Raw genomic sequence first — 15,000 nt, 5'->3', positions numbered from 1 at the left:
CTACTACTACTACTACTACTACTACTACTACTACTACTACAACTACTACTACTACTACTACTACTACTACTACTACTACTACTACTACTACTACTACTGAAGCGAATACTACTACAACTAATACTACTCCTTCTACTACTACTACTTCTACATATAACTTCTACTTCATAAATACCAGAGTGAATGTCTCCACGTCAACTTCCGTTTTTATTTTGTCTTGCAATCCTTTACCGGCAACCAGCATGAGCCGACTTTGCAAATCTTGCAATTCCGAAAGGCTATACTTTTTTAATTCCCGTTCACCTTCAATGCCAGGTACTGTTAGTTGCACAATTTGAGTTTTCATCTGCAGAGATAAAAAATATGTTAATGAATGAGGGTATGCCTGACATGACAACGAATTTCGAGTAATAGCTCTAAAGGAACATAAAGTATGTTTGGATATTGACGATGTTGTTAATCCGTATGATTATGATGAGTATAAGAATGCGAGTTATTATAGAATTTAGTAATACTCCATCTTCTATATTCTTTTCTAAACTCCCAACAATGTATATTCCATCGGTATTTATTGCTTCTGCGTCCATTAGAGAACTTGTTTCCACAGATCCATGAGTTCGTTTGATTTCCTTAAGCCATGGTAGTTGCAGATTCGTATCATACTGAAATGTATGATGCTTTTAATACAATTCTCCTTACTAATGCGCAACGTGAGAATGGCCAATGGAAATGATCTGTCTTTTATAAATATGAAATAAATTTAGGTGAAAAAAAGCTCCATTTAGATAAAGTTTTTTTGTAGCATTGCAAATGACTTGAAGGAGCTAATTACAATTGTAAAACGTATGAATCGGCAATTTTGTGCACCAAAACTCTCTCCGTTCGAAATATAACACATAGAGGACACAAATAAATATAGAAAAAAGTATATATACGATGTAGTTTATGTAAGTTTACAGTTACGTTTTGGACCAATTATTTAAATTTAGAAATAAACCCCGGTTCTACAGGTTTAACATAACTGTCGCATAGTCTTTCTGTTCCTTCATGCAACAAAGCAGATGTTTGACCATACGTCTTGCAATTAGACAATAACAAAATACTTATTAAAATAACTGTAATATTACCCAGTTTATGAACAACTTACAATAACCTTTCATCTTTAAGCCCCTCTATCTTGAGAGTGACATATTGGTAACTGCGGTTATCACTTGTGTCAGATAAAAAATAACCATAACGTATGCTTTTCATTTATGTTTAGTTTTTTCGACGTATTCCTTTCTACACTATGCTTTTGTTAACATGTGAAGATCTATTGCAGCGCAATCTGATTTTGAAACAATTTGCACTGCTTTCCTGCTGTTCAATGTCATTATGAAGCATAAAAAGGTGTACATAGTTTTTGAAAATATCTTTTGTCTTGAAAGCCTCACAAATATGTTTACGCTAGACATTATGACTTGTTAAATATTCTTTCTTGATTATACACGTACCAGTTGTACCGGAAGTTTTGTGTTTGTATCAAGCTCTTTCCAAACCAGCCGACATTTTTCCAACAACTGTTTAATATCACAATCATGTTCCAGATCGAAAATAAGTGGAGAGTATCCCATCACAGCAGAATATAAACATTGCACTTTAGCGATGTTGATAGGTTCTTCGCCTGCTGACAAAAGCGCTAAATCCACAAAAACTTTCAATTCCTGTTGTCCAGCTACAAATAAATTATCAGTAACTGTTTGCACAGAAAGATACATATCCGATATATCCCCAAAATAAAGGCACTTACAAAAGCAATGTTTATTTACACTTTGTAGTACATATGTAAATACATTTAGTTTAATTCATTAGTTTTTTAAATAAGTACGATAACAATTTTTCTGTGCCATACAAGTTTTTAAAAAACACATCCAGTAAGATTCAATATCGCAACTAAAAAAATCGTTAAATTCAATAATTACTTAACTACATTTCATTACAAATATTGACAGTGTGCATGCAAATATTGATACTTCATATACATTTCATTCCCATTTTTTTCTATTAATTTCCCCCCAAAATGTAACCTCGAAACAAATCTTTAAATTATAAAAGTGACAATTCAGCGTTTGAAAAAGAGGCATATGTATTTGGCAAAGATAACTAAATAAGTTTGTTTTAAATATAATTTTAGTTTGGAAAAAATAATATCGCAATAGCCGTCGATACGCTACTGTATTAGACATTATAGAGCTATTAACAGGCGACCTATTTAAGACAATAAATATTTTTTCTTTGTGATGATACTTTCTTTCCACAAATGAATTAAACAATATATTAAACAAGCAAAGTACCACGGATAACTAAGACATGTACAGCTTCCATAATATATTATCATCAGTTGAAATGTATAGGTATTTGGACAACACATGTTTCAACTAAATAGCATTACATTAAATGGCGAAGTGCAAAACATCTTAATTATGTAAAAGCATTTTTCCAAAGATTACGAATTCAAATCAATCGCATCGAATGCATATTATAAAATCGTGTTTTTATATGTCATTTTTGTCATGTTATTAAATCGATGCAGTGTATATGAATATGAGAGGGTACATACTAAAATTAATTACATTCGAATCATACATTTTACTTACATATTGATTTCTTTAGCCATTTGATAAGTCGATTGGATTTCACAAATGCATCAATGCAACTCGCTTGTTTAGCAGTTACCTCTTTTAAGATATCGCACGTTGCTACAAAGCTGTCGTCAAACTCGTTCATTTTAAATCTTTTCCCAGAATGCTGAAAATATGAAGAAGTGACGCTTACTAGTATTGTATTATATTGTATTGTAAAACCGAAACGATTGAAAAAAATACAGATTATTTTAATTTGATTGACATTGACAACTGACTGAAACAACTTAATATTTATCAGATATATGTTATCCCAAATAGACTTCACACGAGGCAGACATATTATATAGGAACTTCACGATTTATTACAGAAGCAATTGTCTGCATCGCCTCAAAGTCACCCTCAAGTTTGTATTGAGTTTGTAATGCTAAAATAGCCTCTGCTCCATTGACGCATGCAGTCAATCGAGTATACTTCCTCCATTGATCAACTCTTGTTGTTGCAACATGGTCCGTTATGTTGAAAAGAGTAATTTCATCGTTAAGTCTTTGGCCATTTTCTTCACTTATAGATCCAAACATCTCAACAAATTCGTAAAAAGTTAAAGTTCCATCTTTGAGCTGTTCCCCAAACAACTGCCATCTACAATAATATTACTTTATCAATTTCATAGTTTTGGAAAATAATATATTTGGAGATTAGTGCACAAAAATGGGTATGATTGAAATAAGTATCAGTCTAAGAGCGTTTACAGGGCGGGGGTATAGCCAGCACCCTTAAATTTCCAGACGATACATATAAGAGCCTATACAAAATAATACATTGAGTTATATGTTACCAAACAAGACTCATCACCAATTAATCGTTTTATATCATTCAAATTGTATTCGCAAGAAACATAGAAACCACAATTTTGATTGACAGAAATATCCCTAAAATGACATTCATATTCCTCACATTGCCCACAATACATACACTGATTTAAATCAACCTAGCTTAAGTAGTTTTTAGTTATGGCATGGTCGAGACTGTAGTTTTTTTTAATACGATAGAATACGATAACGATAGAAAACGCATGTGTGGTCTGAAGATAAAATACTAAAATAGCGTGCATATTTTGAAATATGACCCTCTATTCACTGACCCGACTGTCATTTAAAATTACTTAAGGGTAGGATTCATCTTAACAACATCGACCCAAGTTGAATCTTCCTTGATTTTGGGATAAATGGTTAATAAGGATGAATTGATCATACAATTATATCAATATTATTTAATTGGATTTGATAAGAGGAAACCGTTTTTCGAGCGATATTGACAATACCTACCAAATATGCAAATACAATCGAGAACTTCATTTGAGGACAATGTGCGCGAAGTTCTGTTAAAATGTTATAATTGTGTTAGAATCATACACCATTTAACACGGTTGCACTTTTCCTACCTCGATCCATACTTCTTTGAGCATATTTATATAATAAAATGCAAGTTACCTTTTCTCTACATCAATCCATACTTCTTTCAGAACATCATTGACTGTTGTGCAGTTATTTCCAACGCGCGAACAAGTACAACACCACAATTTCTTAAACACGTAACCTTTGTTGCGATGTTCAAGAGTTGGCAAAATATCGACTACTTCTTTCCATGAATCGAAAGCTGTCACATGTATTTCCGCAGTCTCAGGACTAAAAATGCAAATGTCATCGAGGTTTTTCTTGTCCAGACCGTCTGTTTGTAACCGTAATATATCGTCGATTGCCGAAGTATCAACTAGAATAATAAATGGTTTACTTACGTTCTACTCTCTGTTGATCCAAACTCATCAGATATATTTACCGGATAATAAACTACAGTTTGTAATGATACTGCATAAACATTTACAATACACTGTTTATATCGCGAATGTTCAACTTTTTTAAAACATAACTTGACGTGATTTATCGGAATTATAAAACAATTAAATTACCTTTTAGGTGTTGACATAAGTTAACGTAAATTGTCATTTGTTGCGCTTGTTTTTCAAATAAATGCAGGGCTAACATGCGATTCTCTATCTGCCTTTGAATAACAAACTGTAACCCAAGCATTTCCGGATCAATCATCCTTAATAGGTTTGAAAATTCGTCGACATGATTTGAAATCATTTTCAGAGCGCCAATTTGAATATTTCCTTTTTTAATACTGTCCCATGTGTCGTGCAACATTTTTATCAGATTATCCATTTTGTGTTTCAAGTCTCCTTCCAAAAGTACACTGTTTTTTCCTGGAGCTTTACAACAAAGAAACGAATTATCACAGATGTATACCTATCAAAATTGTACCGTTCCCATATATATGTGTGTGCGTGCGTGCGTGTGTGCGTGGGTGTGCGTGTTTGTGGGTGTGTGTGTGTATAAACAAGACGCGACGTTAACCTGTCTCCTTAAACATAAGTTTGACTACCGACCCATGTTATATTTGCCTATTTAACATCGGACTATTCAATGAACATTTCCGTGAAAGTTTTTCAAGAAATAACAAGGGATTTAGGAGTTGATTTGTCAATCTATATCTCGGACGTCCATATTTTCCAAAAGAGCAAATCCGTTTGGGCAATTCTGATCGTCAATATCCTCAGAAATTTGTTTTTTAAATAGGTTTAGAAGCAAACTGTGTATAAAACAACTAAGTCATATCAGACAACCTTATAAATCTATCATGTTAATTCTATTGGGCGTAATGATTTGAGCGATTTTGATTTCGAACTTTTCAGTGTGAAATTATTTCTAAATCCAACTTGTTTTTCTTACACAAGATTGTCAAACGGTTCAAAAGGTAATAAAATAAACAAGAGCTGACCCAAGAAATCGCGTTCGACTATTATTCCTCTATAAAAGTGTAGTGCATATTTTCTGCCAGTAACCTAATATAATGACCTCAAATTATATTCACAATTAAATATTTAAAGAATCTTCATAGAACATTTAAACATTATTTTAAATATGTAAAAAGCTGTTAACACAATCAATACAAGTTACAATGCGAAGAAACTAAATATTCTAACTTTTAACCAAAAACGTTATGAAAATTTTACTATTTTTGGAAACAAAGGTTTTGTAAAAGCGACGTAACTACACAGTTCTAGCACAGTAACTCCGTCTAAACTCAAGTTAATGAACGGAAACAATATGTATATCATTTGTAACAGTGACTGGCCCAACAGTCCCAAAATAAATCCTAGCCTTTGTCTACGTGTAAAGTGACAACAAACAAAATCACAGCACAAAATGGGCACCCAAACTTAATTTATTGAATAGAAACTATAATTTCCACTTACAAAACTATTGAGCTCAAGAGCCGCACATTTAATTTCAATATAGGTCTTCATGCAATCTACAAACACACTTCATTACTGAGACAAATCTCCATTCATACTAAATGTATTGAGTGGAAATTGTTTTTCGGTGTTAACTAATTGTTACTTCGACCCCACGGCCCCCGAGTCGTAAGATAAGCATGTATTTACCTACATGCAAACTTTCTGCACACTATCGCAATCCTTACTGAAGAGCGAGCGCAATTTCTAGCATCAGTTACAATGGACTTGATTCAATCAGCCCGAATTTCAACCATACGATAAGTCTACAGGTCAGCTAGAATTAGGCTCTGTTGCACTTAGGCGTTTCCTGAATTTCTTAATAACAATAAGGACACAAGTCTGCTTAATTTCAGCTCATAGTTATGGGACTCGGTAGGTGGCCTTGAATTTAAGACCCAAAAGACATGTGTGTAGTTTAAAATGAAATTATGTAGAGCTACAGAAATATGAACATTAAACGGCACTTGATAACTTGTATTTTGAAACGCAAACCTAACATGTCTCTTCAAGTACTCAAAGAGACGAAATTCTGCTAAAATATAGGCCTGGTAACTGACTGTTTGTAAAAAGCCTTGAAATATAAGTACAGTTTTGCTTCAATATACGGAAAGCCATACACATATGGCGTTGGTCTGGTGACTTAAACTTCGTTACAGGTTTTGAAAAGCATTTGATAACATGAATACATCCCAGTTTTCCAGCCCACTTCTTTCTTCCGGCACAATATAAATAATGTTTTATCACATAATGTTGTTCTTTTACAATTTAAAGAAAGTAAAAGGCGTTATTTGATAAGCTATTATTCCATACCTGTATTTGCTATCAATAATCGTAATGGATTCCATTTCAACAGCGATTCCAACATGAAATTGCCTGATGCAACACTGTCATTCCATGCCTTGCTAAATAATCCGGAAAATAATCTCCGAAGGTGGTTCAGTTTTGCTGTACCCATTTCTTTTAAATTCATTTCTATACCATCTTTTATGACCTAAGATGAAAATTAAAAAGGCTTGCTGTTCATGTCATAATCAAATTAAAAACTCTTGAACTAGTCATACATTATACAGAAGCTGTATGGAGTAGAATATTGTATAGTCACCGATCTCCTTATATTTTGATGTGCATATTTATCTATGTTAATTTGATAACTTAAAATGAACCAATTGTTTTAGAAGAAAAAAACATTACCTGACTTGCCAAAGGAAAAAGGCAATCCTGTAGACTTTGTTTATAGCCACCAATCTCTTTGCAGTACAATGTAATGAAAGCAGTTTGAAAGGTTGATGCAGCTCGTCTATCTTTAACTTGCATCTTAAATAAACGAATTAAAACATGTAATATATGTAAGAAATAAGTGCATTTTCTGTTATATAGCACACAGACGATCGTTTAAGTTTAACAGAACATATGAATGTGATGTGAGACTGACACTTTGAGGACAAGCAAACTGCATAGATATTACCTGTTCGGTTATCTTCATCTGTATGTTGGAACTAACATCTTCATTCCAAAAATCAATAGTTTTATTGTCCTCGTCTGTTTCAATAAAAGCTTTGTTCCATAACTGCATAAAAAGATTTGCGAAACAGAATAAAACTTCGTAAGCTAATATTATTTCGTAGAATGCAAATATTTTTACCAAATATTTAATTAAATTCGAATAAATGGCAAATATGTTAGTGCTTTGGTACGATATGAAAACTCAATAATCTTACGGATACATCGGAAATAATAAACATAAATAGGTAAATAGTCCTGGACTGAAATTGGCTGGTTTAACATAAAGATTCGCATTCACGTTTTATCGTGTACGGTTATATCATAAAACATGCAGAAACATAATGCATTACTTTAAGGGTTGCAGCCATGTCTTCTGTGAGGGACTGCTTATTCAGCCAGTTTATGATATTTGATAAAGTCGAACGCACTCTACCCTGTGCAGCTTCTATTTTGTGTTTGTTAGTTTCATTCATCAAAGCACACGATACATTGCTTATCAAACCTATATGCCCCCATGTAACTATTTCATCTCCAGTACTTATGTCGAAGAGAATTTCAACAACCTCTGCGCTGAAAATCGACGTCATCTCCCAACTTTCAGAACATCTAAAATTTATTTTAATAGATAAACAAATGTTGCATCGTTTGTTTTGTTACCATTTAGGCATACAATTTCAATAAATATCTACTATTATATGAAACAAGTAAATATTATTAAGATTTGTTACAATCACCACTAAGTCGAATCTAAATATTATTAGCAGTTAATAATATTTTGTTTTTATTTAGAATAATACTAGTGACGTGGACAAAACATATGCAGCACTCACTTATGGGAAAGATGGTTATTGACAAATGTGTAATATTCATTATGACATGTGAGTGATTTATATATTAAGTTGCGGCCATTACACTTAATGAAATATTGGCATTGCATAAGTTAACTTAATATCAAATAATCTAAATGTTTCGTTAAACGTTTATTGGTAACTAGCAAATGACAATTGAAAAAAGAGTAAAAAGTCTATCCTCTATCTCTCTATCGCAAAAAACAAACAAACAAACTTACATGTCAGTGTGTTTTCCTGGTCTTTTGAAACGATCAAGAAGCAACAGACCACCATCAGCGACCTGAAATAGTTCGAATATATGCAGGCTACCACTGGTGTCAATAACAAAATATTATACACGAAGAAGTATTTAGAAAGAGGCGATTAATGCCAAGTTTGACTTAAAATTTAAATAATTATTGAAAATGTAACCTTAAATAAAATGTCGTGTTATTTAGAATTAATTCTAAGAGTTGTTTAGTGAAAATAACCTCAGGTCAAATGAAGCATAACTTATGCTTTCACGACTATAGAGTTATGGCCTTTTTATCTATTGTTATGTTTAAATTGTGCCCGAAGCACAGCAATAGATTTTAACGAGTTATTGACCCCACACGCCTTTATTGTGAGGAAAGTACACTGCCTTAGACCCATAACACTTGCACAGATATTAAAAATAATTTACATTCATTTGTTAAGTTTCGTAAAGTTTTATGATTAAATTTTGTCCAGAGCATGTCTTGAAAACTAAAATACGTCTAATATTAAAACTCGATTGGTAAGCCAGTCGTTACCCTTCTTCCCGTATGTTTAGAGGTTTAGGCCTAAGTTAATTTTCATAGTTACTTTTTTTTTCTGAGCATATCTTAAAAACAACTTGAAACTGAATTACAGATAGATCTCATTTTCATAAATTGAATTGCATAATAGCCAAAAATCTTGCGTTGATATGTTCAAAGTTATTTTTGTTATGTTTTAATTTTGTCCGTAACTCCTTGCTTTCATATTTCGTGTTAACATTAATGATGAAATTAGGTCAAGTATTATCTTGACTATATGAAGTATAATGATGCTTGAATTGTTAGAAGACGGTTTTTTTAATTGAACGGCTAATTCAATCTTACATATCAGCATTAGAGCAATATTTGACATTTACAGTTCCTTTTATGTTTTATTAGAACGTTCAATATGCTTATATGTAATGGTACATTTAGGCTGAATAAAAGGTAGAAAATATTACCTGCTGCATTGAAAACAAAGCTTTAAATTGGAAAGTATGACCTCTTACCATATATATGTAGCGCCATTAAGAATTACTTTAGTGTTATTTATTTTGTTATTGTACAGTTAAATCACTTCACAAACAAGAATAACTTAAATGACGTGTTCAACAGTTTTATAAAAAATTTGCTCCCAGGCTAAATTAAGAACAATATTGGTATCGTGTTTAAAACATATGCCTCTACAATTCATAGTATAGTTTAATAATTCGATTTAATATTAAATATTAATGAGGCATAGGAATAAATCTTACAATTGTTTTAATGTGTATATGATTTAAGTAAGTAGATACATATAAATGATCCTTTCATTGAGCATAGATATCTAATGATTGCATTCAAATTACATCGCACAAAAGTTTGCTTGAAACTATAAGTTTGGAATTGCTGAATTAAATTTCAAATTATTACTTTTAGAAGTAAATTAACATAATGTAATGAACACACTTTTTACGCCGTGTTTTCCGCATTTATCTTTATTATTGTGAACAGCGCAAACTCTTGGTTTAAGGGGTTCACAGATTTGTTTCGTTTTGAGTTATCGACCGTGTATACGAATTTGCGACGAACTTGTTCTTTGTTTCTACCACCATAATGGTACAATATGACATAGGATTGTAAAAATAAATTTGAAATACAAAAACACCATGACATAACAAAACATAGCTTTATTTAATTCGTTTGATTTAATCAAGTGAAAATAAACACATATTATTGCTACAATTCAATAAATACATTAGGTTCGCATGTACATTTATTCTTTTTAAATACATTCATTTAAATCTATAATAAAAAAGGTAATGACATTTACGCACATACTATTCAAGTAGATGACATGAAAACGATTCGTATATTGAAACACAATTGTTAATACATATCTAAGTGATAGAGAATTACTATTTTTTACCGAAAATAAAGTAATTTTAATTAATCTTTTTTTAAGATCCCCGCCATGTATCAAGACCATCCATGTGATGACACCCTTGCTTATTGCAGTAAATGACGTGGGGACACGTAATGTTAAAGATTCAGTAATTTTTACCACAATACTCATCTAAATTATAAATATTTCGGTAAAATTAATTAAGCCGAATAGTAGATCATGTATATATTTAGATCGGTTAAAATGAAAGCAGACATTCGAATACCTTTTCCTTTTATCTCATTATAATGTATCCACAAAAAGTAACAATAATTCCTCTAAAAGCCTTATTTACATTATATGTTATTCTATCTTCAAAAATGATAGGAACTTTTTATCAAATATAGCAAAATAAAAATAATATTCAATTTTTCGTAAAAACGTACGGGAAAAATCTTGGTTGTTTGATATAAATATTTTACTAGAAAAACATTTTCAGTAAGAAAGATTTTGTTTTGAAGTCTTCCAATTAACATATATATGAAGTTCCGAAAATTACCAAAATATTTTAAAACCAATACAACCTTTTACAAATGGAAATTACAAAACACGCATTTAACATATTCATTGTACAGCTTTTGTTTATAAACCTGCCAATATTGTAAGAATGTCAAAATTGATTTAACAAGCCACAAGCAGACAGGTATACCTCATATTCGACAGGGGCTCGCTAGAGATTACTAACTAAGCGTAAAACATGTATTATTTATTTCTTGACTAGACGCAGCCACACTGAATTGACAGACTCGGCCTTTATATGATTTATATTATTTTATTATTGATTTAACTATAACATACTCGCGCGAAAACCGTTTATAAATTTAAGTACCTGTGAAGTTTGAACTCAACCCCACTACACAATACGCAACCTAATTCCATATCTCGCCAAATGTTGACTGTCATGTAAGTTAAGTTACAAACTTTCCATGAGGAGGCACAAATATATATTTGTAATTGAAATGTTAATGCAAAGTCAACAATTCCTGATAAACAAACTTATCGAAATAGTTCAACCCGCCTTAAATAAAACATGTAAACTTTTCTGAGTCACAACCGTTCACAATTTAAACAAAAGTTAAAAAAAGAGTTGCCAAGAGTTCGATTTCAATCCCTGTCATTCATGTGAACAAAATTTAACTGGACCTTTAGCTTGCTTATATATCGAAATTCAAAATGCGACTTGTTAAATGATGTTCAGTTTTAATGGCATGTATAAAGCCCTGTCGGGGAATATAGCCTACACAAAAACGTTAACTATAACCGTGTACCGATCCTTACGCTATCACCGACGACTTAGCAAAATCTTAAGCGTGCCTGTATATAGTACATGTGTCAGTTTTAAACGGTCAATACTATTTATGCATTTAAATTACATCTTACAATTTTAATATACAAAGGGAATCCACCAAGCCTTTCCGGAGAAATTAGCTTACGGAGAAACGTTCAACGTAGTCGTGCACCGATGCTTACGCTGAAGCCGAAACAAATGAAATAGTTTTCCTTCCTTCGGTTGCAGGTGTCTTTTTCCTTTTATATTAATCATTTTATAATCACTTGAAATACGGGGATGACTAAGACACACACCATAGTATTATGCTTCTTACTTAATAGTAAATTAATGTTAAGAGCCGTGGTAAAAAATGTTAAACAAAAATTTCATCAGAGTGATAAAGCTAAGCAAAAGGTGATTATTATCACGAAACACTATAGTCAAAATCAATATAGCCGGGTATCTAAAATATAGTTACAAAAAATAAATTACGAAATTAATCATGGCATATTATGCATAAACAATGTTCTTAATGAGCCTGACAAGGATGGGAGCAGTGAATGAGCAAGCACGTCACAGATATTTAATTGAGCCACTTGCGAAAAACGTCCAAGCAGATTTTAACAGATAAAAGTAGATAGTCATAAGTTTAGACACCTATTTATTTAAGCTCGATTGCATAGAAAGCCTAAGGCGTGTTAAAACGCTCTAGAGTCCATTTGCTGGGAATAGAACCAGTACTTGGTGTCTATGGGGGAAATCTAAAGACCGCTCCCACAGCGGGGATCGGACCCGTGACCTCCCGATTGCAAGGCGGACACCATATCCTGTACACCACCGCGACCTGTATATAGTTATAGTGCATGACCAAATTTCAAACTCGCACAACTTCGAACATTATCAATATCATTATGAACTAGTTTTTGGAAACCAAGTGACCCCGTTCAAGATATTCTTGACACACATGTTATTGAACAGTTCATCACGGTTTTCCGGAACATGCCTTCTATAATAAATATAGCGCTATTGAAGAAACACATTACTTTATAAACATTACAATTTACTAGTAAATTTTGGAGATGAAATATTGGCGAAGAATGGTAACCTGGTTAGATGAAACTCAGCTGGTGATAGTTTCCATGTATTGTCGTTTCGAATTGCATTCATATATAAATATGGACAGTCTTAATAATAATCACAAATAAAAGTGCAAAACTTACATGTTTTAATATTTGTGAATTTTCTGTTTTCGCTCGTGTACTTCGTAACCAGTAAACAACAGCAGCACAGCAAACTTCGGGGGGAAACATCTCCATTTCAAACGTCGTTTTGAGTTCTGTGTAGTTTAATGCGGCAACCACGCTTCTTGGAAGATACAAGTCAACCTTGAAACGCTTCTCCAAAACATTTGAAACTTCGTTGAAAGGACTGCAGATGATATAGATACAAAACAAAATAAACTAGAAATGGCGCGGCAGAGGCCGACGCGTATCCCCACGCCGCATGTTTGACCCAAGGGCGCCCCAGGGTTGATCATGGGGCCATGCATAGTTGAGATTGACTGTATTGTCATAAGAGAAGTTCAGTATCAATTAGAAGTGAATGGGTGTAAAAATAAAGAAGTTATAGTAAAAGGCAATTTTGGGAGGGTGTGGCCTATGTGGGCGGGGTGCCCCAGGGTTGGTAATGGGGCCATGCATAGTTGAGATTGACCGTATTGTCATAAGAGAGGTTCAGTATCAATTTGAAGTGAATCAGTGTATTAATGAAGAAATTATAGTAAAAGGCAATTTTGGGCGGGTGTGGTCTATGTGGGCGTGGCGCCCCAGGGTTGGCAACGGGGCCATGCATAGTTGAGTTTGACCGTTTTGTCATAAGAGAGGTTCAGTATCAATTTGAAGTGAATCAGTGTAGAAATGAAGAAGTTAATGTAAAATAACCTAAATTTTTTTTATAGTAAATGGATTTTTTTGGTGGGTGTGGCCTATGTGGGCGGGCGCCCCAGGGTTGGGATTGGGGCCATGCATAGTTGAGATTGACCCTAATGTCATAACAAAAGTTCAGTATCAATTTGAAGTGAATCCGTGTAGAAATGAAAAAATTATAGTAAATGGAAATTTTTGGTGGGTGTGGCCTATGTGGGCGGGGCGCCCCAGGGTTGGGAATGGGGCCATGCATGGTTGAGATTGACCGTATTGTCATAGGTGAGGTCCAGTATCAATTTGAAGTGAATCGGTGTAGAAATAAAGAAGTAAATGTAAAATAACCTAAAAAAATGAGTGATAATTTCTGACGCGGCCCCACCCCAACCCCTATAACTTTTGACCCAGGGGTCAGATCAAAATTCCAAATAGTGCACCGTCGCACATATGCTCATAGCTACCATGTGTGTAAATTTCAAGGTTCTAGTGCTTTTAGTGTAGGAGGAGATAGTGGCCAGGACGGACGGACAGACGGACGGACAGACGGACGGACGGACGGCGGAGATCACCACAATATCCCCACCTTTTTTTCAAAAAGCGTGGGGATAAATACAAATGATATATTTTTTAAACGCTGAAGACGCTGAAACATAGACATTTTACAATAAATCATGTCGTTGTTGTTTTGTTAGTATGATTTTTATAACTTGAGTCATATCACGGCATTTACTTCACATACTAAAGCGTATTCTGGGTGAGCTGCATAGCCAGTATTACGTGAACAAAACTATACTATAACAGATAAAAATGTCGCTTGCATTAGAAAAAGGGGCATAAAGGCCGTTTCATGACCAATACATGTTATTTGGCCGTGCCCGAAACGCTTCATCCTCGGCTTTTCGGATCCAGCGCTCTAAAAGTGCGCTATTCATCGAGAAGTGGTAGTGTTAAATTGAAAATCGGATCTTGTCAATAAACAACTTCAATATGATATCGATAATGTACCCTCAATAACGCTAAGGTATATAACGTTAAATACTACTAAAGCATTGCAGTATTGGAATCAGGCAAGTTTGTTTCAAGACTGCCTTTTTTTATTATTAAATTAATGTTCATGTGTAAAAATCCAAACAGACATAATACATACACTATAAGTACTTCAAAATGTTATAGGGAAAAAATAAATACATTTGCCAGTCCGCATTTTTGCTTTTGAATAACGCCACGAGATCTTTGAATGCGACGATACCCCACCATCGTGGCTCTGGTTCACTGTGTCCAAGATCAACC

The 15,000-nt window shown here is 33.4% G+C and overlaps 1 protein-coding gene across 1 annotated transcript in view; it reads right to left on the bottom strand.

Moving 5' to 3' along the window:
• The window catches only part of LOC127840489 (E3 ubiquitin-protein ligase rnf213-alpha-like), a 58,247-nt gene extending 43,930 nt beyond the window's left edge, over window positions 1-14,317 (bottom strand). Inside the window, exons 1-12 of the mRNA XM_052368906.1 lie at window positions 13,009-14,317; window positions 8,556-8,617; window positions 7,837-8,092; window positions 7,449-7,550; window positions 6,794-6,974; window positions 4,592-4,894; window positions 4,116-4,395; window positions 2,991-3,264; window positions 2,637-2,787; window positions 1,494-1,714; window positions 516-662; window positions 176-346 (exon numbers count right to left, since the gene is read on the bottom strand). Of these exons, the coding sequence (XP_052224866.1) occupies window positions 176-346; window positions 516-662; window positions 1,494-1,714; window positions 2,637-2,787; window positions 2,991-3,264; window positions 4,116-4,395; window positions 4,592-4,894; window positions 6,794-6,974; window positions 7,449-7,550; window positions 7,837-8,092; window positions 8,556-8,617; window positions 13,009-13,104 (2,244 nt within the window). The 5' untranslated portion in view covers window positions 13,105-14,317. The remainder of the gene's footprint in view (window positions 1-175; window positions 347-515; window positions 663-1,493; window positions 1,715-2,636; window positions 2,788-2,990; window positions 3,265-4,115; window positions 4,396-4,591; window positions 4,895-6,793; window positions 6,975-7,448; window positions 7,551-7,836; window positions 8,093-8,555; window positions 8,618-13,008) is intronic.
• Between the last annotated feature and the right edge of the window lie 683 nt (window positions 14,318-15,000).

This window comes from Dreissena polymorpha, chromosome 8, assembly GCF_020536995.1.
Source record: "Dreissena polymorpha isolate Duluth1 chromosome 8, UMN_Dpol_1.0, whole genome shotgun sequence".
Lineage (NCBI taxonomy): Eukaryota > Metazoa > Mollusca > Bivalvia > Myida > Dreissenidae > Dreissena > Dreissena polymorpha.
The sequence above is the reverse complement of the archived record's forward strand: the minus strand, read 5'-3'. Positions and strand labels throughout refer to the sequence as shown.